Source organism: Dipodomys merriami, unplaced genomic scaffold, assembly GCF_024711535.1.
Source record: "Dipodomys merriami isolate MVZ:Mamm:240054 unplaced genomic scaffold, mDipMer1.0.p SCAF_433, whole genome shotgun sequence".
Classification (NCBI taxonomy): domain Eukaryota; kingdom Metazoa; phylum Chordata; class Mammalia; order Rodentia; family Heteromyidae; genus Dipodomys; species Dipodomys merriami.
The window spans coordinates 468,852-490,650 of record NW_027205971.1 but is presented as its reverse complement, the minus strand read 5'-3'; the positions used below and the strand labels follow the sequence as shown (position 1 = coordinate 490,650).

At 39.9% G+C, this 21,799-nt stretch overlaps 1 protein-coding gene across 2 annotated transcripts in view; it reads left to right on the top strand.

Annotated features, from left to right (window-relative positions):
• Positions 1-21,799, top strand: part of LOC138807781 (serine/threonine-protein kinase TAO3) — a 134,958-nt gene that overhangs the window by 70,956 nt on the left and 42,203 nt on the right. For both annotated transcript variants that reach the window (XM_069993542.1, XM_069993543.1), the window contains exons 4-13: positions 74-145; positions 779-880; positions 3,478-3,523; positions 4,366-4,462; positions 7,386-7,499; positions 8,814-8,905; positions 11,185-11,278; positions 12,203-12,284; positions 14,732-14,899; positions 17,393-17,599. In XM_069993542.1, the coding sequence (XP_069849643.1) occupies positions 74-145; positions 779-880; positions 3,478-3,523; positions 4,366-4,462; positions 7,386-7,499; positions 8,814-8,905; positions 11,185-11,278; positions 12,203-12,284; positions 14,732-14,899; positions 17,393-17,599 (1,074 nt within the window). The remainder of the gene's footprint in view (positions 1-73; positions 146-778; positions 881-3,477; positions 3,524-4,365; positions 4,463-7,385; positions 7,500-8,813; positions 8,906-11,184; positions 11,279-12,202; positions 12,285-14,731; positions 14,900-17,392; positions 17,600-21,799) is intronic.

The window sequence follows — 21,799 nt, the reverse complement described above, 5'->3', positions numbered from 1 at the left end:
TTTTATTAAACTCTCTAGTCAAATATTAAACATGATTCATTGTTTTTATTTTTCATCTTTCCCCCGAGTGCAGGCCACAAATGCTCACACCAATGAGGTGGTGGCAGTTAAGAAAATGTCCTACAGCGGAAAACAGACACATGAGGTAAGAGGAGACCACAGCTGTCCAAGCTGATGCATCAGCAAAGGTGAAGGGCTGGTTTTCCCAGCACTCTAGGGTGACCATGAGTAATGATACAGCACAGTGTATGTTTCACAGTAACTAGAAGAGAAGATCTGCATGATCACACCACAAAGAAATGGTAACTATTTGAGGTGATAGATCTGATAAGTGCCTTGATTGGAAAATGACACAATATTTTGATATATAAGAACATTGCATTGTACCCCACAAATACATTCAATTACTGTGTGTCTATTAAAATTAAATAAAAGTTACAGAAAAGTAATTCACAAAGTTTTTAAATGTTTCCTTATCACAATTCTTTTTTCCCCTTCTTGTGGAAAGAATAAAAGTTCCTAATAGTTTAGCTTAATTAACTATTTTCCAGAATAGGACATGGACATGTATAATATGAATTTATTATAATACACTTAGTGATAAGTTTTTGTTACATGTACTCAAACCTCAGAAATAATACAAGTTTAAAATGCTCCATTATCTATGAAATATTTACCACATGCTCATTTATAACCACGATGACATTATACATGTACACTTGATAAAATGCTATTTTCAGTTTGAAACTGAAAACATTTCTTTTTTGAGTTTCAATAGAAATGGCAAGATATACTTAAAGAAGTTAAATTTTTACGACAGCTGAAGCATCCTAATACAATTGAGTACAAAGGCTGTTATTTGAAAGAGCACACTGCTTGGGTAAGTCAGAGTCTCTTAAATATTCTTCCTATTGCTTATCAGAACTATAAAAGTCTCAGTCCCATTTCTGATCCATTTGAATTTTGTTACCAGTATTTGACATTTGTTAATACTTCCAAGTGTGTCTTAAGATATACATTCCATAAGATTAAATTATTCCATTAGATTAAGTATAAGGATATTAGAAATCTCCTGTCAACACTCAGCAAATAATGGTGCTGTCTTAATAACAGCATCTTATAATGTTTTATTTGTGAAAGCAAATGGCAAGGCATTTCAGTCACATCTGAACAATTTTGTCTTACTCATTTTTTTATTCCTCCCCCGCAATTCCAGCTCACACACACACACACAAAATAGTTGGAAGTGTGTTGGATATTTTAATCTGTGCATTCTTTGTTGTTGTTGTTGTTTGTGGGTTTTTTGTGGGGTTTTTTTGGTCATGGGACGTGAACTCTGGGCCTGGGCGCTGTCCCTCAGCTCTTCAGCTCTAGGTGAGCACTTTACCACTTGATCCACAATGCCACTTCCAGCTTTTTCTGCTTATGTGGTACTGAGGAATCAAACCCAGGGCCTCATGCATGCAAGGCAAATACTCTGAGCCACCTACCCAGCCCCATCTGTGCATTGTTTAATCACAAGACCAACTGAAAAAGTAATTTGTCCCCCTCTATTGGATATTTTTATATGATTGCATTTCTATTTTTAAGCTGGCTCAGTGGGTATCACAACATGAAAATATTAAACTTTGCAGGGTATCAGACTGCACTTCTAATAACTGAAAGTTCAATTAAGTTATGATTCAGTGCTTACCTGTACCAAGTCCTTTCCTATGCATACTCCTTAATTATGGATGGAATTTTTGTTCTCAAGCAGTATATGTCAACATAAACATTTCCACTCACACAGACCTTAAGATACCTATAACAATTACTTCCATTCTGAACAGAAGAAATTAAACAAAGGAGCATCTTTATATCTGGAAAACAGTTCTCTAGCAATCTCAGATGACTTGGAAGAGTCTAGAATGGGATTTCCATTAGGCAGAATAAATGTTACAAAATCCAGGTTTTAAATCTCATATGTTTCAAGTCTTCAGGAAATCTGTTTACTTCAGGAAAAGCTGTTTACTCTTAGATTACTTAGAGTGCTAATAAGCTTGGTTACCTAGCTTCTATCTACAATTGGTCTGATAAACTAATTAGAAGGTGACCCTAGGAATGGAGCTTCAGGAGAAATACATACAAATGGGTTCAAGAATAATCTGCCAGGAGGAAGAAGCTAGTACAGCTAGAAGCCAGACCAGTGATTGTAAAGGTAGAGCAGCTGGAGTCTCAGAAGCACAATCTACATTTTTCATATTATGGATTAACAAAACAAAGAATAACTATAGCAAAAATGTTGAAAATTTTAACATATAACTTTAAAAATATACACACTGAACATATTCCATTCAGTTTTTTAGTCGTATACAAATGGTCCCTGACTCTGAACAGTTCACTTTCAGAGTTTTCAGCTTTACAGTGAACATTCAATAAAAACCATAATCTGGATTTTGAAAATTTTTTGTAGTACTGGAGTTTGTACTCAGAGCCTTGCACTTGCTGGACAGGTTCTTTACTGCTAAGCCACACCTCCAGCCTTTCTTGCTTTTTTTAAATAGGGTTACTTTTTTTTTTTTTTTTTGCCCCAGCTGGCCTGAACCATGATCCTCCTATTTATGCTCCCATGTAGCTGGGATAACAAATATGGATCACAACAACCAACCATGGGTTGAGATCAGATCTTGTGAATTTTTTTGCCCTGGTGAACTATCATCCTCCTTATCTCTACCTTTGGAGTAGCTAGTTATAGGCATGAACCACCACACCTGGCCTGGATTTGAAATTTTGTTGTTTTGTTTTTTCCCCAAGCTAGTGATGTATAGTACAGTACTCTTCATTCAAGCTGGGCAGTGGCAGCACGCTCCAACTCCCTGTCACCTCATGATGACAAAGACAACCAGCATTCTGAAGATGCTGTTATCCTAGCAGACATATTCCATGGAAACCAATGTAGCCCCCCGACCTCATTTCCCTGGGGGGAAGTGTTCCAAGAATCCCAGTGAATTCCTGAACCTATAAACAATACCAGTCTCTGCTTATAGTTTGATTTTCCCCATGCTTATACATCTGTGATAAGGTCTACAATTTTAACATTTGGCACAGTAAGATATTAATAGCAGTTGCTAATAACTAACTAATAAACAGTAAAGCATTTCCAAATGTATACTTCAGTAAAATTACAAACAACCACTCCAGTTGTACTTTGGGAGCATCATTGAATAAACTGAGGTTTAGTTGAACATGGCACTGAAGCACTGTGAAAGCTGATCTGAAAGTTGATTTGATAACCAAGATGAGTGCTAAGTGACTATGGTGGGTGGTATATATAGAGGGGATACACTGGATGAAGGATGACTCACTTCTTTAGCAGAACAGTGAGACAGAGATTTTATCATGCTACTCCAAATAACATCCAATTTAATATTGATGTATTATTCATTTTTAGAATTTACCATTTAATATTTTTGTTCCAATTTTTTTACTTTGTTACAGTTGGTGATGGAGTATTGCTTAGGCTCTGCTTCTGACTTGTTAGAAGGTAAGCTCTGTAAATGAAAGTACTGGATATACCCTCCTTACTGTTTTACTTTGGTCAGCACATTATCTGTCCCTGTAGTAAAGTGCAGTCTGGAGTAGTCCACTTGGATAAGGATAAGGATAGTACTGGTAAGCTATGCAGACTACATCCTGCACTATCACTGAAGCATCACATGATGTTAACACCTCTCCTGCCATTCATTCATGGCCCATCCACAGCAGGTCCTGATAAATTATTGGGTTAATATGATGTGGCATGTATGTAATCAAACACATCAAATGCCTGCATACACATAACAGAGAGTTAAGAGTTAACAAATATATTGATATTTAACCCCCTCCAATATAGCAACTGACCCAATTCTTCTCTGCAGATGTTGTTATAACCAGAAGCTATGTTACAATTTTACATTAAAATATGTCTTAGATCATCCTTGATCTCTGAATAGAAATTGCTTATTAGCTGCTTTCACAAATAATGAAAACCTGTGGTTAGAGGGGGTAATTATAGATGGCTCTGTGGTAGAGGAGAATAATGTGACCTAGAACACTCCAGGCATCTAAAATATCAGAAGGACATGTGGTACATTCACACCACACCAGTTGGAAGCAGTGTGGCATTAACTGGCAACTGACTGATAAATTAGCAATGTATTAATGAATATTAAAGTTTTATTGTTTTGTTTTGAGGGGTGGGTCTGTTTTGTTTCTTGCATTTGGTTTTTATCTGATCATGAATTGCTATTCTCTAGAAAATATGTACCCTATGTATTTAAGTAAATATTATTTCCACATCTTCAAATGACGAGATATGTGATCAACTTTCCCTTCCTCCTTCCTCAGTTCATAAAAAGCCACTTCAGGAAGTGGAGATTGCTGCCATTACCCATGGTGCTTTGCAGGGGCTAGCCTATCTACATTCTCATGCATTGATTCACAGGTAAGGTTCATTTTCCCTTCTCTTACAGGACCCTCTCTTCCAAGATCCTTCAAAACTAGTGCAAGCTCTGATTTTCAGGGTACCTAAAAATTTATGGGAAGCAAACAGATGTTGCTATTCTTGGATGTAAGGAATTAGATTGCCAGAATTTGCCTCCATCTTCTGGCCTTTCCCATTCATTCAAAATGATTTCTGTCATATCTGTTCTATAGGTTAACATTCTCTAGGCTAATCATTCAGGGAAACTCAAGAAGAGCCTAGTAACTCTGGATAGAATGTCACACACAAAAAAAGGAAAATCCACCTTTCTTTGATATATTTATTTCTCAGCTGAGTTTCTTCTCCTGTTGAAATAACAAGTTAATCATCTATATACAGATGCCGTTTCAAACACTTTACATTCCTAAAGTCTACATTTTGGTGGGTGAGAGATTAAAGCTCAGAAAGATATAAATAATGTGCCCATTATTTCAGAGCATTAAAGTAATAGAGTAAGAACTACAGCTCAAACTTCCTAACTCCTAATCCAATAATCTACTGGTTTCTTATCCATTTTCTTTTCTTTTCTTTTTTTAAATTTATTTCCTTCCTTCTGGCTTTGTGTGTGTGTGTGTGTGTGTGTTCTTTTTTTTTTTTTTTTTTTTTTTGTCGGTGATGGGGCTTGAACTCTGGAGTTGGGCGATGGCCCTGCACTCTTTAGCTCAAGGTGAGCACTTTACTGCTTGAGCCACAGTGCCACTTCTGGTTTTCTGGTAGTTTATTGGAGATGAGTTTCACGGACTTTCCTGCCCTGGCTCGCTTTGAACCTCGATCCTCAGATCTTAGCCTCCTGAGTAGCTAGGATTGCAGGCATGAGCCACTGGCGTCTGACAAAAAATCTTTTTCAATTATTTTGATTCATGAGGAGTTAAACCCAGGGACTCATGCATGCTAGGCAAGCACTCTACCACAAAGCCACATTCCCAGCCCCCTTCCTTCTGTTTTGATTGGTGCTGATGTTTTAATCCAGGGCCTTTTGCAGTTGATAAGCCAGTAGTCTACCGCTGACCATCCGGCTACTCTCCACTCCCCCTCCTCCCTCCACTAACTTCTCCTGAAGAAAGCTGTTATTAGTGGTCAGTCCTATAGAAAAGAGCTCCTAGGTGTGACTTTCATGAGTGGTAATAGCAGAATAGCTCCAAAATGCAAAGGACTTGAGATGCCTTGCAACCAAGGGAAACACTTGGCATTTACTAGGAAGAAGTGAAACTATTAGGTCACAGTTCCCCCTTTAGGTGTTTCAGAAGTCACCTGACAGTTACTAGAACTATAAGAGCAGAACTTCCTTAATACAGGCCCATCAGGTCCTACCACGAACTGGCCTTAGTCATCACTAGGGAGAATTATGGGGCTGGGAGTGGAGCTCAGTGGTAGAGCACTTACCTAGTATGACACCAAAGGTCCCATCTCCAGCATCACACAACAAAACTAAATGTGTGTGTGTGTGTGTGTGTGTGTGTGTGTGTGTGTGTGTGTGTGTGTGTGTGTGTGTGTCCTGATTGCAACTAAATACATTTATTATAATATCTGTATTTGAAGACCTTTTAAAAATTTGTTTCTTTGGAACTGAGATGTTATTTCTGAATGAATTATTTGCCTATGTGTCTTTATTACCTGAAGATCCACACTGACTTACTGTTCTATTCTGAATAATACATTATCGTCTTTGGTTTGTAAAAGAAGTTGAAAAGACAAAAATAAACACTTAAAGAGTGTTCTTGAGTTTTAAAAATGAATACTATGTCCAATTTTTATTATTTTTAAGAGAGGCAGTTTAGTTTTCTAGTTGAAAATAAAAGAAGAAAAATACTTTTCTGTTGCAAAGAGAAGTAAATAATGCCTTTTTTTTTAGTTCTCTCTGCCAATGTCCAATGCAACCATGAGGAAGGAAACTGCATTTCCAAGGGAAGTTTTTGCAAAGGTTGTTTGAGAAGCATTTGAACTTGACCATTTTCATCCTGGAATAAGTTTTGCTCTTTTTTTTCTGCTTTATCTTTCCATGGTCCATAAACTTACAGTTCCTGGCTTCTATGCTCATTACACCTCATGTCTTTAGAAGACACTTGTGTCTTCTAAACACAAGGAGAACATCCCCATCTTCATTATAAATGACTTTACTGAAGAGTGAATCTTTTAAGTCACATTTTTAAAACTTTTTGGCTGCATAAAAGATCTAATACCTTTAGTCATAAACACTTGCAATTCATTGTCTAACACAATCAAAATGCCACATCCTAACCCCTAATCCTTGTTTGTTTTGATCTTTCAGGGTCTTCCTTTTACTGTACGGTGTTATTTTTAAAACAATACCTTCTATCTAGCATGCACCCTCAAGTGCCTTAGAGTTGCAGTTACAATTAAAAGCAGAGAGAAAGGGTAAAAGGCAAGAAAGAAAAGGTATGTGCACAGTTGAGGGTTACTGCAGGTAGTCAATGCAGTCATCAAAGTTTCATGTAAGATTCCAGAATGCTACATAATCTGGAAGAGAAAATAAGAAAGGCAGTTAGAATGGTACCAATTTCTCTACCCAAGGAATACTGCAGTGACTGGATTTAGCATTGAAGAAGATGCTTTTGAAAGGGGTAGCAGCTGAAGAGCTTTCCTTGTCTGCTGTATCTGCCTTCCTTCTTGCTGTATACCCTCCCTCTGAAGGAAGCTCTATCTTTAAGTAATTACAATGATCCACCTGTAAGTACACCAGGAATCTGGACCCCCCTGACAATGTGCAGTAGTTATTAACCTCCCCTTCTAGCTATCTGAGCAAAGTTTATTGTTGTTGTTGTTTTAAATAAACTTTTTATAATCTTATTAACTGCATGCTTTGACCTATCCCATAACCAAAACTGAGAGATAATTTTCTGATCCTCTTGTTTTTTTCCTCCAGGGACATTAAGGCAGGAAATATCCTCCTGACAGAGCCAGGCCAGGTGAAACTGGCTGATTTTGGATCTGCCTCCATAGCTTCTCCTGCCAATTCCTTCGTAGGCACACCTTATTGGTACGTAGACTTAGAAAATAGACTAGAATATTAAAATACGTACACACGAACAAGATGAAACTCTGGCATTAGTTTGGTGTTGTCTTCTTCTTTGCAATGTGTGTTACCCATGTGCCCCAAATGGGGTTTTATTTGTCACAAGCAAACAAAGAAGCACTTTAAGTCCTGAATGTACAACTTAGAATGACTTTAAATTGTTCAAATAAGGGTTGATGTCACTGTGTGTAAACTGAGTAGGATTATCAACTCACTGACCAAGCTCAGGTTTTGGATTTCATTGGAGGTTTCTTTTGAACTTTTCTATCGAGGCAGAGTGTCCGGGTAAGGACACCCTTCTCAGGTGAGCCAACAAGCGTAAGCATTACCTTCCGGTGAATGAACTTCCCATATACCATCTTCATTCCGACTTTGAAGTTATTCCCTATTCTAGTCCAGATTTCTTGCCTGCCTTTTGTAGCTACATTGGAATTTCCATATATCTTGGAGAATGATTTATATGCTGGGAAATGAATTACATACTAAACAAACCAGCTGCTGTTTGAATTTTTTCCCATACCATCAAATAGCATTTACCAAGCAACTGCTTCCACACAATGATAGAATATAGTTCTCTCCAAAGCATGTTAAACTGACAAGGCCCCTACCCTCCTAATGAAAGGACATTTGTGACAAACAAGCAAAGTGACACTTTATTACCGCAGCGTGCTTTGTAAGTTTTGGTCTTTAAAATCACTAATGGTTTTATTTTCATTTTAATTTATATGTGCTTTATATATGCAAACTCTTTACCCAATTCTATAAGGTAACTACTAGAATTCTCTCCATTTTTATGGATGAAGAAACTGATGTGCAAGCAGGTTACTTACCCAAGGTCAAACCAATAGTAAAGAGTAAAACCAGGACTTCCTGAAAATAATGTATTATTGCATATAAATCACTAAGTATATTTTACATTTTGAATATTTTTCAGAATGATTGGTATAAAAATAGCTGTATCAGGTAAAATTATTTAGTGTGCTGAAGCACATTTTGGTACTGAGCCACTTTATAAGGGAAATGTATTATTTATTTATTTATTTATGCAGGTCCTGGGGTTTGAATCAGGGCCTGGGCTCTGTCCCTCAGCCTCTCTGTGCTCAGGGCTAGCACTCTACCACTTGAGCTACAGTGCCACTCCTGGCTTTTTCTGTGTATGTGGTACTGATGAATGGAACCCAGGGCTTCGTGCATGCTAGGCAAGCACTCTACCACTAAGCCACATTCCCAGCCCTGTTTTTAATTTTTGACCTGAATTTTACATGTACTCTTTGGTAGGATGGCTCCAGAAGTGATCTTAGCTATGGATGAAGGACAGTATGATGGGAAAGTTGACATTTGGTCCCTTGGGATTACCTGCATAGAACTGGGTGAGTAACAAGCTATTCTCTTTATATTTTTTGGAGTCATACCTCATGATTGTCCTATGACTCATCCAGCTGTTAGCTAGATTACAGACATGAGCCACTACACCCAGCTATCTTGTCTAGTTTACAGGGTGAGTACTTATGCTTTGTAGGACTCTCCTTTCTTGCTCAACTCTGAGCTGTACTACTATTCTCATTGCATCACCAAGCTTGGTTGTTATTTGGTTGTATTATATTCTTTCTAATTATCTTTTTTTCTTTCTTTGGTCATGGGCCTTGAACTCTGGGCCTGAGCACTGTCCCTCAGCTCTTCAGCTCAAGGCTAGTGCTCTACCACTTGAGCCACAGTGCCGCTTTTGGTTTTCTGAGTAGTTTATTGGAGATAAAAGTCTCACGGACTTTCCTGCCCAGGCTGGCTCTGTTTTCTTTCTTTAGCACTATCCCTAACATTTTTCTTATGCAGCTCAGTGTCCTGAGAGCTTCGATTTTTACCTTTGCCCAGGGAATGAAGTGCTTCCTGTTGCCTGATAGTGGCTGAGGCCATCACCTAATGTCTGACATTGGGCATTTTTGTGACTGCTTGGTGCATGAAGATTCTCTCTTAACAAAGCATCTTTGCTTTATTGTTTTGGGTTTTTTTTTTCATTTTTTTTGCCAGTCCTGAGGCTTGAACTCAGGGCCTGAGCACTATCCCTGAGCTGCTTTTACTCAAGGCTAGCACTCTACCACTAATCCACATACCCATCCCTTCTTTTCTTTAATTTGTTTTGACTATATCCATTTCTTGAGCAGATATTCTGGGGCTGCCTCCTGTGAACCAGGTGCTATTCTCAGCACTAGGGATGCAATGATGAAAATAGTAAAACACTGTAAAACATGTAAAGCCTTACACCATTACAGGGATTATAACATGGTAGAAAGAACAAACCTAATTCACAGTGACAAAAATCTAATGGGAGATATATGCTGAGAAATCAGGAGAGGCTTTCCTGAGGAAGTGATTGCAAATATATATTAAGCCCTGAATAAATACTTATGAAACTACTGCAGAAATAAAATTATATTTTAAAGTGAAACCTGAAAGAGCTAGCACTGGGTTTAGTGCTGTGCCTGTAATCCCAGCTAACTGGAAAACTAAAAGAGGAAGATCACTTGAACCTAGCAGTTTGTGAGCAACCTAGGCAATATAGTGAGTGAAGGCTGTGAATGGAGAACTGTGGATGGAGGGGGTATAGGCTGGGGTAGAGGGGTATATAGCTCATTGATAAAGGTACCTGCCTAACATGTGCAAGGCTCTGTGTTGAATTCCTAGAACAAAAAAAAAAGCCAGATAAAATGTAGGGAATGAAGAGGGAAGGGAGGGGTTTAGATATAGAAAGCAGAGCCAGTGGGAGTGTCTGAGTTTGGTTCCTTCAGTGAAGATAAAGATGACAGGAAAAAATGGAGAAAGAACAGGTTTCTCAGAGGGTGCTCTACAGGTAGGTAGTAAGGACCATGTCTGGAGGACAGTGGTTTGAAGTCAGCCTGAACTGAAAAGTCCTCAGGACTCTATTTCCAGCAAAAAGCTGGGCTAGAGGCATGGCTCAAGTGATCAAACACAAAGCTTTGAGTTGAAATCCTAGTACTATGGAAGAAGGAAGGAAGGAAGGAAGAAAAGAAGGGAAGGAGGGACAGAGAAAGGAAAGGGAAGAGAAGGGGAAGAAAAAGTTAAGTTGCAGAGTTTCTCTCTATAATGGGTAGGACCAGGCTGTGTGTGTATTACTTATCCTCTACTTCCTACCTCACACCTCCCCTCCCCTTCCCCAACAATGATTTGGCCTGGATGAGCTGCCGAACTCTTCACTGAAGAGGATTATCTCCCATATATGTTAATGAGGTTTCAAGTGTTCCATTCCATAATAATATTTTTTCTATTCTGCTCTCGTAAATAAGTCCATATTTATGTTAAAGCATATACATGCATGAAGATGTTTATACCTATTATAAGAAAGTAGGCAATGGTCAGTGTTCTGAAGATTTATGAAAAAGACACAAGGAATTTTTCTCACACCATTTGAAGCAGGCTGTGTTAGGAGCTTTGCCAATGTCCATTAAAAGACCAGCAGTCTGTGAATGGCTATCCTGGGCTGACCTTCGAGATTAAAATAAGTGGGTCGTGTGGCATGATGACAGTAATGAGCTGTCTATCGATTGGGAAGCCAAGCTTTGCACAGAGTTCCTTATGTCTCTCTCTCTGCCTGGTCTCTTTCCTGAATGGCCTTATCATGTTTCTTCCCTTGCAGCGGAAAGGAAGCCCCCACTTTTCAACATGAACGCAATGAGTGCTTTGTATCACATCGCTCAGAATGACTCCCCCACCTTGCAGTCCAGTGAATGGTAAGACTGCTGTCCTTCTACATCTCCAATAAAATGCTCCTAGCAGCTGACAGTCTCATTAAATTGCAGTTTCTATAGCTGACCCTTCATTGTATGTCACAGCCAGTGACACTGATGTCCCGCAAGCAGTGTCTTTACACCTGTGGTGCTATCAGGAAGCACATGTGCAGTTTCTAGTTCTGCCCTTTACCTGGGCTGGTGCTGTGTCCCTACTGTGTACAGCATCTGAAATCCCAGGGGAACACACCCTGCCACCTAGCCTCACAAGTCCTGCCAGTCACACCCTCATCAGCCCCGTTTATCTTTCCTAATTGTCATCAGTTTACTTTAAGAAGAGGGACAGAATGTTTAGTACGATTAGGGAAATGTATTGTTCCTTCCCCCAAAATATAACATCTACATAACATGGAGGCCACAAAAGTTCTAGAAAGCAGACAAAGTGGGGTTTTCAAGACAGAAAGTAATTTTCTTCAGAAATTATATCCCTAGGTCCTCTATGCCTTGTGCCTCTGGGTTTGCTCCCTTGTTAGGACAGGGAGGAATATTAACTAGACATGAAGAATATGGACTCGACAACATGAGGGTTGTTACCTCTTAGGAGAAGAATGCACTGAACAATTATATATTAGTGTAGTGTGGTGGTTTTCATTTTCTGATATGCATTATGGTTTAACCTAAGTATGCTTCCTTATATGTGACTGTGTGTGTCCATGTTGACTAACAATGTCATCCAGAAGAATTAACCTCAGGTACCTTAAAACTTTGAGAACATGGAAATATTCCAGTTCTCTTAAGATTCCAAACCACTGGATTTTAAAAATTTCCTAACATGCACAAGTTTGTCTAGAATGAAGTTGTTTTATATAATCAAGTGCTCACTCTGCAGCCCCTCATTTGGCCTTCTCTTCATATATTCCCACACAGGACAGACTCCTTCAGGAGATTTGTTGATTACTGCTTGCAGAAAATACCTCAGGAAAGGCCAACATCAGCAGAATTGTTACGGGTAAATTTTCAGTTATATTTGAGATGGAAGTGTTGAAGTCCCACTGTGGGAGGACTTGGTAAATCATTACTGTGTCAGGGCATCCTGGCAAACTAGGTTAGAACGTCCCTTGTCATTTACCCAGAGATGGCAGTAGGCAAAAAAAACAGCAAGATCACCATGATGTATGTGCCATAAATTCCCCATGGGTTGCTTACCCTTTACTTGTCCTTTTTCCCATTCCTCCCCTCTTTTTTTTTTCCTTCCAATAAAGATTATTCTTAGCTAGGTGCTAGTGGCTCACACCTGTGATCCTAGCTACTCAGGAGGCTGAGATCTGAGGATCATGGTTCAAAGCTAGCCAAAACAGGAAAGTCCATAAGACTCTTACCTCCAATTAGCCACCAAAAAGTCTGGAGTCGAGTTGAGGCTTAAGTGGTAGAGCAAAAGAAGCTTAGGAAGTTCGCTCAGGCCCTGAGTTCGAGTTCAAGCCCAAGGCGCACACACACACACACACACACACACACACACACACACGCTCACACACACACACACACACACACACACACACACACACACACACACACACACACAAGAGTATTCCCTACTAGCTGTGGTCATCATAGTGATGTTTCTGTGCCTAACAACAGGCATAGATTTTAATGCAATACCCTCAGGTCTGAGTCTGTCAGGGGTTCGAGTGCCAAAGTTGTTGCAGATCTTTCAGCAGTGAAGGTGCATGGCTGCCAAAGCATACATTTATATGACATTACACTATAGGCGATAATGGCAAGAATATCATGTGAACCACATCCGTTGATTGAAACATAATTTTCAGTATCTCTCTGTGGTGTTTTTCTATGTACGGCTATAAATTTCACACATGTGGTCCATCACCATCAGCACAATGTGTAGATCTCCTGCAATATTAATATATGCAGCACTCCAGATTTGTAATCTTTTTCTTTATGTGTGGTCTTCAACCCTGTTTTTTGTTTGTTTCACTCCAAATTGGCTGGGTTTTATTCCTGAACAGTTTTTATTATTGTTTGTTTGTTTTTAAGAAAAACTCAGAAGGCCTCTAAATTTGTAAAGTTTAAAAATGTCAGCAGTCTTTATCATTGAATAGCACCTTGTCTGGGTCAGGGATTTATGTTTTGTTTTGTTTTCTTCTTTAGACCCTGTAGACATTGTTCTCTGATTTTCTGTCTTTGCGTTTTAGTGAAAAAGTAGATCTGAAGCCAGCTCACCTAAAAGTAAAGGTTTTTTTTGTTGAGTGTCAGGTCACAGGAATCTGGTAACAGAAGCAACAGGGCCAGACTTGACCCCCTTGTGCCTGAGCCACAGGTTCTAGACATGAACCATTTTGTCTACCTGAGCCACAGCTTCACAAGTCTACAGGGAGAGACAGCAAGAGCAAAACGCTAGAGAAGAGATGGTATCTGTATTACTTTGAAGTAGACAAAGATTTTTAAAACAACCAAACAAGAAATGGGAAATGAGAAAAGAGCTACCATGGCTAAGTATGGGTGCAGGGTATGTAAACAAATATTGGTTATATTAAAATAAGGGAAGAGAAAAGAGATAAAATTTAGGAAAGTGGACAACAAAAAGATAGAAATAGCAAGTGTTCTGACCAAAGAAAAATAGAGAAAAAAGAATAACAAGCTAAAATTATATTATAAATGCTAAAGAAATATAGTAAACCAACCCATCAAGGGCTTTTCCAGTGATAGATAAACTTAAATAATTAAAACAAAATAACAGGGTTGAGAAGGTGGCTCAATGGTACAGTGCTTGCTTTGCATGCATGAGGCCCTGGATTCGATTCCTCACCACCACATAAGGAGAAAAAGCCAGAAGTGGTGCTGTGGCTCAAGTGGTAGAATGCTAGCCTTGAACTGAAGAGCTGAGGAACAGTGCCCAAGCCCAGAGTTCAGGCCCCATGACCGGAATAAATAAATAAATAAATAATTTTTTTAAAAAAACACAAAAGACAAAGCTCCACAAATTATTATTACTATTATTTATTCCTCAATAATCTGTCTTTTCTTCACATTTCTTCCTGGCATTAAAATACTATTCAGGCACCAGTGGCTCATGCCTGTAATCCTAGCTATTCAGAAAGTTGAGTGAGATCTGTAGATAACAGTTCAAAGCGAGAGCCTGGCCAGGAAAAGTGCCAGCACCAGAAAGTATCCAGTACCAACACACACACACACACACACACACACACACACACACACACACACACACACACACACACACACACACACACACACACACACACACACACACACACACACACACACACACACACACACACACACACACACACACACACACACACACACACACACACTTGGCTATTTCTGCAAAGCTCAGAACTGTTTATATTTCCCTATTTGCTTTTATACCTACATCTTACACCTCAGATAGCAGTTTGTTCTTTCACCTTCCTGAAACAGCATGACTTTGTTCGGCGGGAACGACCACCTCGAGTCCTCATTGACCTCATACAGAGGACCAAAGATGCTGTGCGTGAGCTGGACAACCTACAGTACCGGAAAATGAAAAAAATCCTCTTCCAAGAGACTCGAAATGGACCCTTAAATGAGTCCCAAGAAGATGAAGAGGTAGGTATGGCTTACTCCAGCCTACCCTCACAGAATGTCCACCATGTGAGAACTTTCTGGATAGAAGGAATACTTTTGAAGATAACCCTGCAGGTACACCCTGAAGAGACATGCAGGGATCCTAGAAGACATAGAACAACTCTCATGTAAGGCACATGGCCATTGAGGGGTCCTTAATGGAAGACAAATAGGCAGCATTGGTGCAGGTGACACCTAAGACATGATGTGAATGGTTTTTGACAAAGTAACAGTGACAATGAGGAATTAAGGTAATTTAACACTTGAGCCTGGGTGGCTTAGGCATATGTTCATACCAAGAAAAGACAAGAAGTTCTAAGGAGAAAGAGTAAGTTTGGGATGATTTGAAGATGGTGTTTGTTAAGTTCAAGGTCATAGCATCCATTCCTCCTGATATTATGTACAAATGGAAGTTTTCTCAGGTTAGATGGCTTCCTGATTCCTCACACACATAAAAGAATTAGTTGAAGACCAAGAAGATAATGATTGAGCCACCTGAACGGTGATGATGAGCAGTTGGTTGGGATACACAAATATAGAATAGAAGAAAGAAGTCTGGGAATGAGAAAGCTGGTTGGAAGTCAAGAGCCTTAAAGTAGTCATGAATCAAGAAGTTGAAAGGGAAGAAGGCCCATGTCATACATGAGCAGATGTTAAGAAAGTTCACAGCTTTAAGTAGCACAATGGTGTCTGATACCAGAGAGGTCAGGTCAAGTGGGTTTTAGAATAGTGTGTCCTTGGTGACCTTTGTTAAAGTAGTTTAATGGGACAAGGATGGACAAGTAGTAGATTGCTGTGGGTTGTAAAAAGGATAAGAAAATAGAGACACTGGCCTTGGAAGTATGGTTCCATTGGTAGAGTGCTAACCAATGAGCAAGAGTGTAAGGTACTGAGTTTGAGTCCCAGTCTTGGACCAGAAGAAAAAAATAAACAAGAAGATACAGGCATCAAAAGTTATTTTGAAGCCGGGCACCAATGGCTCACACTTGTACTCCTAGCTATTCAAGAGGCTAAGATCTGAGGATCTCGGTTCAAAACCAGCCCAGGACTTACTATCTTGCCCATGTAATTGTAACCCCTCTGTATGGTATTTTCACAATAATAATAATTTTAAAAAACCAGCCCAGGCAAGCAAAGTCCATGAGACTCTTATATCCAATTAACCACCAGAAAACTAGAAGTGATACTGTGGCTCCAATGGTAGAGCGCTGGCCTTGAGCTGAAGAAAGAGCTCAGGGACAGTGCCTAGGCCCAGAGTTCAAGCCCCACGAAAGACAAAAAAAAAAAAAAAAAGTTATTTTGAGATTTGGAAATTGAGCTAAGAAGGAAATGTGGGAGGGTTCAGCCTGTGCAAAGGCCCATAGATACGGGGAAGGCTGTTTCATGTTTATATGCAAAAAGTATGGAACTGGGATAAAGACATTGAAGGCAGAGCAAAGAGATGTAAGTAAAAAAGCCAGAAAGAATAGGAATAAGAGGATTACTCCAGGAATTAGTTTTGAACAAGTTAAAACTAAATAAAAAGGAGTGAAGAATGAATGTATGTTAGCTTTTTAATATAAAACAAAGCAAAATTATTTTACCAGTAATCATAAACACAATACTTAGGAAATAGAGTTGAACTATAAAATCTCTTGATTGCATATGTAGAAATGGAGAAGTTAATTTATTAAAATACAATATACTATGTACTATTTTGTACTACCCAGTGATTCCTTATATTGCCACGACTAAGTAACAATTCATTAAAGTTATCTGTGTATAGTATAGTTCTTTGAAAATGGGGTTTATTTGTAGCTAGGTTGATTTATATTATTTAATCTTATATCTAAAGATATTCCATTGTGATGGATAAATTATACATTCAGATTATTTTACAACTTTTCAAATAGTCTTTGGGCCAACAGTGATGAATGCCAGTATTATTTAACAGATATATTTAATAAGACTACAGAAGAAACAAGATAGAATTGCTTAAGGGAGGCAGAATTTAATTACCTGTCTAGGACAGTAAAATTAATATCCCTGCTCAGACATGAAGTTGCCCAATAATGATGCACACAGGAGCACGGAGCTCATCGCATCTCTGAAAACTTCCCATCCCAGTTTGGGTTCAAGTGACCACTGCTATGACTGCAGGTATCCTGCAGGTCACCTGCTTAGTAGCCAGTCATCTCTCTAGCACCTTGATGTGCTCCAGGAAGCTCTCACAAACCTGAACTGGTTCTGCTTAGTGGCAGCATCCCAATTGTGCTAGTTGTGTACAATTAAGCCCCGGGATAGATGCATTGAGAACCTTAGGACCCACATCCAGAACCACACTAGAGGAAGGCATGGAGGTGAATCAGAGTTGCTCCATAATGAGTTTCCCCCTGCAGGTTGGCAGAAAAGCAACTGAACATGCTTAGTCTCTTAGTGGATTGGCACTTCATTTCCAATCTTTTGGTTTCTAACCCTGGTGCCCTATTTCTCTAGGACAGTGAACATGGGAGCACCCTGACCAGGGAAATGGACAGCCTAGGCAGCAACCACTCCATCCCCAGTGTGTCAGTGAGCACTGGCAGCCAGAGCAGCAGCGTGAACAGCATGCAGGAGCTCATGGACCAGAGCAGCTCTGAGATGGTCATGTCACATGATGAGGAAGGCACAGTAAACTCCAGCTCCTCCATTGTGCACAAGAAGGTAGGTTTCCTGCTGGTCCTTACACTTGGGGTTCACCACCCAGTGAGCCAAGGTTAGCCCACTTGGCTTCCAGATGCTTCCAGTGTCAGTGAGGCCCAGAGTTCAAGTCTCAATACCCACTTTACAACTGAATTGTGGGAGGAAACCCAACACTGACAGTTCTCTTTCGGTGAAAAAGTAGCAGAAGACTGTGCAGGCCTTTTTCTTCATCTCCTCTGCTTGCTCCCATGTCCACCACCATCAATAAATAAATGTTAAAAAAAAAAAAAAAAAGCTAAGTCTCACATCACAGAACCCAATTCTCCTTTAAACCGGTACCCTTCAGACTTGCCAGCCATCAAAGCTTCCCAATGGTGACCTATTAATCATGTCTTTTTTCCCTATTTTCTTCCTGTTATCTCTTTTGGCAATGCTTGGATTTAAACTCAGGGCCTCATTTGCAAAAAGCAGGCGCTCTACCACTTGAACCGTGCCTAAAACCCCTTTTTGTATAGGTTATTTTCAAGATGAGGTCTCACTTTATTCATGCTGAGCCAACCCGAACTGTACTCATCCTTATTTTACTTCCGTTTGTCACTGAGATCAATAGTAGTAGAGATAGGAGTCTTACAAAATTTTATGCCAAGATTGGTCTCAAACTATGTTCCCCTGATCTCTGCCTCCCACATAGAAGGACTGAAGGCTTAGGCTACCACACTAGCCCTGAAATTCTTCATGAACAAATACTTTTTTAAAAAAATACTTAAAAAATACTTTTTTAAAAAAAAGCTTTTTTTCAAAGCAGTTTCTAGAATGTGAATTAGAATTACTAACAATGTTTCTATGTATTTCCCAAAAGTATTTGAGAGGCTTTTGGTAAATAGTTCATCATGTGAAATTAGTAAAGTGTCCCTTCTAATTTTTATCTTGTTAGGTATAGGTGAGGAATGTGTGCACGTATTTTAATGAGTGATAGCACATTCTCATTCCAGGAAAAAGTGGGTTGAAGTTTTGGATTTTTTTTTAAAGTTTTTTTCACTTTCACTTTTATTGGTTGTACTTTTTTCTGGGGAGGAAAAAGAAATTGAATTGGAAAGAAGGAAAGGCAGGAGAAAATTCACTGGTATCCAGTTGTGAATAGGAGGATTACTTGTTGCTTTCCTAAAGCTGATGAGCTTAATCATTTACATAACAAATATTGTTGCGGATCTCTATGTGCCAGGGGCTGTGGTCAACTCTGGAAATACAGAAGAAATAGAACAGACATGGTGTCTTCAAAGAGCTTATCATCATGAGGAAGGCTAAGCAAAAAGTCACACAAATAACTGTATGTCCTTATAAATTTTACTGCACCTAATATGAGGATTTAATCTAGAAGGGACCAGGCACTATTTAGGAGACACAGACCATGAAAACCTAGGTTCAAGACCAACCTAGGAATAAAAAATTCAAGGGAGCCCATCTCAACCAATAGCCAAGAGCAGTAGCATACCTATAATTCTAGCTACAGAGGAAGCACAATGTCTGGGTACATTGACACATATCTGTCATACCTAGCAATATTTGGAAGCACAAGTAGGAGGATCACAGCCCAGGCCAGCCCTGGCATTGTCAGACAGTAGCTCAACTATAACCAATACAGCTGGCACCAGTGGCTCAGGCCTGTAATTCTACTTTCCTAGGAAGCTGAGATCTGAGGATCATGATTCAGAGCCAGCCTGGGCATATAAATCCATGAGACTCTAATCTCCAATCAAACAGCAAGAGAGCCTGACTGAGGTGTGGCTCAACTAGTAGAGTATCAGTGAGGCCCAGATTTCAAGTCTCAATACCAAAAACAAAATAAATTAACAATACAAAAAGGAGCTGAGCTGGAGGCATGATGTCAAGTGGTAGAGCACATACCTAGCAAACATAAGGCCTTGAGTTCAATCCCCAATACTTACAACAACAAATGGGGTGCTGGTGGCTCACACTTGTAATACTGGCTAATCAGGAGTCTGAGAACTGAGGGTGGTGATTTGACTCTTTTTTTTTTTTTTGCCAGTCCTGAGGCTTGAACTCTGGCTGTAGGCTCTGTCCTGAGCCTCTCTGTGCTCAAGGCTAGCACTCTTATCACTTGGGCCACAGCTCTACTTCTGGCTTTTTCTGAGTAGTTTATTAGAGATAAGAGTCTCACAGACTTTCCTGCCCTGGCTGGCTTTGAACCACAGTCCTCAGTTCTCAGCCTCCTAAGTAGCTAGGATGATAGGTATGAGCCACTGGCACCCAGCTCCATGAGACTTTTAACTCCAATTAACCATCATAAAACTGGAAGTGGAGCTGTGGCTCAAAGTAGTAGAGTGTCCCTAAGCAGACAGTCTCAGGGATAGTGCCCAGGACCAATGAATAAGAAAAAAATCACGTGGCTGGGAATGTGGCTTAGTGGTAGAATGCTTGCCTAGCATGCATGAACCCCTCGGTTCAATTCCTCAGCACCACATGAACAGAAAAAGCCATAAGTGGTGCTGTGGCTCAAGTGGTAGAATGTTAACCTTGAGCTAAAGAAGCTCAGGGACAGCACCCAGGCCCTGAGTTCAAGCCCAGGACTAGCAAAATAAATAAATAAATAAAAATTTTAAAAAAATCACTGTTTTACTCAAAAAAACATTGAAAGAAAGAGATACATGGAAGAGGGAAGGACAAAATAAGATGAAAACTTAAACATTGTCTTGTCATGATATCCACTTAGTCCTTACACCTGAGCTTAAAAACAGATATTCTTTAAAAAGAAAACAATGGAAGTATTTTAAACTCCCAGTAGAAAATTTTGTATATTAAACTCTTAAGAATGATGAATCTAGTCTGTAGTTCTTTTTTTTTGGGGGGGGGGAGGGGGTCCGGTCGTGGGGCCTGAACTCTGGGCCTGGGCGCAGGCTAGCACTCTACCACTTGAGCCACAGCGCCACTTCCGGCTTTTTTCTTTTTGATTATGTGGTGCTGAGGAATTGAACCCAGGGCCTCAAGCATGCAAGGCAAGCGCTCTACCACTGAGCCACCTTCCCAGCCCTCTAGTCTGTAATTCTGTCTGCTGCTGTCAAATCTATTTTACTTTGGACAGGTCACAAACTTTGTGTTCCTTCAGGTTGTGTTCCTCCAAGCTCCTAAAATCTTGTATTTCTGTTCCTGTAATCATTCCCCACTCCACCCCTTGGTCTGGTACTAGGTCTTGAACTCAAAATCTCTGGCTCTTACTTGCTTACTAATGGTGCTCTGCCATTTGAACTACACTGCTAGTTCTGGCTTTTTGCTGGTTAATTAAGTGTCTCAGATTTTCCTGCCTGAGATGTCGCTGGACTGAGATCCTCAGATCTCAGCCTCCTGAGTAGCTACAATGAAAGACAGGAGCCACAAGCACCAGGCAATATTCCTGTAGTCTTGAAAGAAGCAGCTCTCCCCTGCCCTCCTCCGGCCTGGACAAGGCCTGTTTCTCTCATATCAAGAAATGTCGAACCCACTTAGGCATTCCCTTGTAAGTGGATTTTTCAGAAGCCACTAGTACAGTCAGTCCCTTCTACGTGAAGATGGATAATAGCTATACTTTATCTCTTGTAGGGTTAGGGGACACTTATCTCAGATTGGATTTTCCAGGAAACCAAGCTGAGACAGTTTAGCCCTGCTGGAGTTCTTTGTTTAATTAGGACAGCCCTTGCGATGAACCCCTGTGAGAGGGGCAGGGCACAACAGAAGCTGAATTATGAAAAAGGCCCCTGCAACCAGCCCCACAGACAGTTCTGGAGCTCATTCAGCCCTTCCATGTTGTCTACACTGGGCAGAAACGGCCCTAGTCTGGATGCCCCAGCCCATATCCATCATGGAATAGAAGCAGGTGTGCTCTGAATCTGAGGCTTCCCCCAAAGGAACAGCTATTAGGAAATGACAGCTAACAGGACCCCCACTCAGCTGAAACCAGAAATGCATCTCAAAATGAGGATCCATGATGCATTTCAGAGTCTATCATAATTTGTGAACACAAAGATTATTTTAGAAGAAATACAGTAGCCTGTTTTTACAAAACACTTACTAGTTTTCCTTGCGTTCCGGTCCAGAAATTGAGAAAGGCCAGCATATCATCAAATTATCATATAGCATACTGTGTATAGTGGCATATGCCTGTAATCCCTGTTCCTTAGGAGGTAGAAATCAAGAGCATTGCAGTTTGAGGCTTACCAGAGAGAAAAG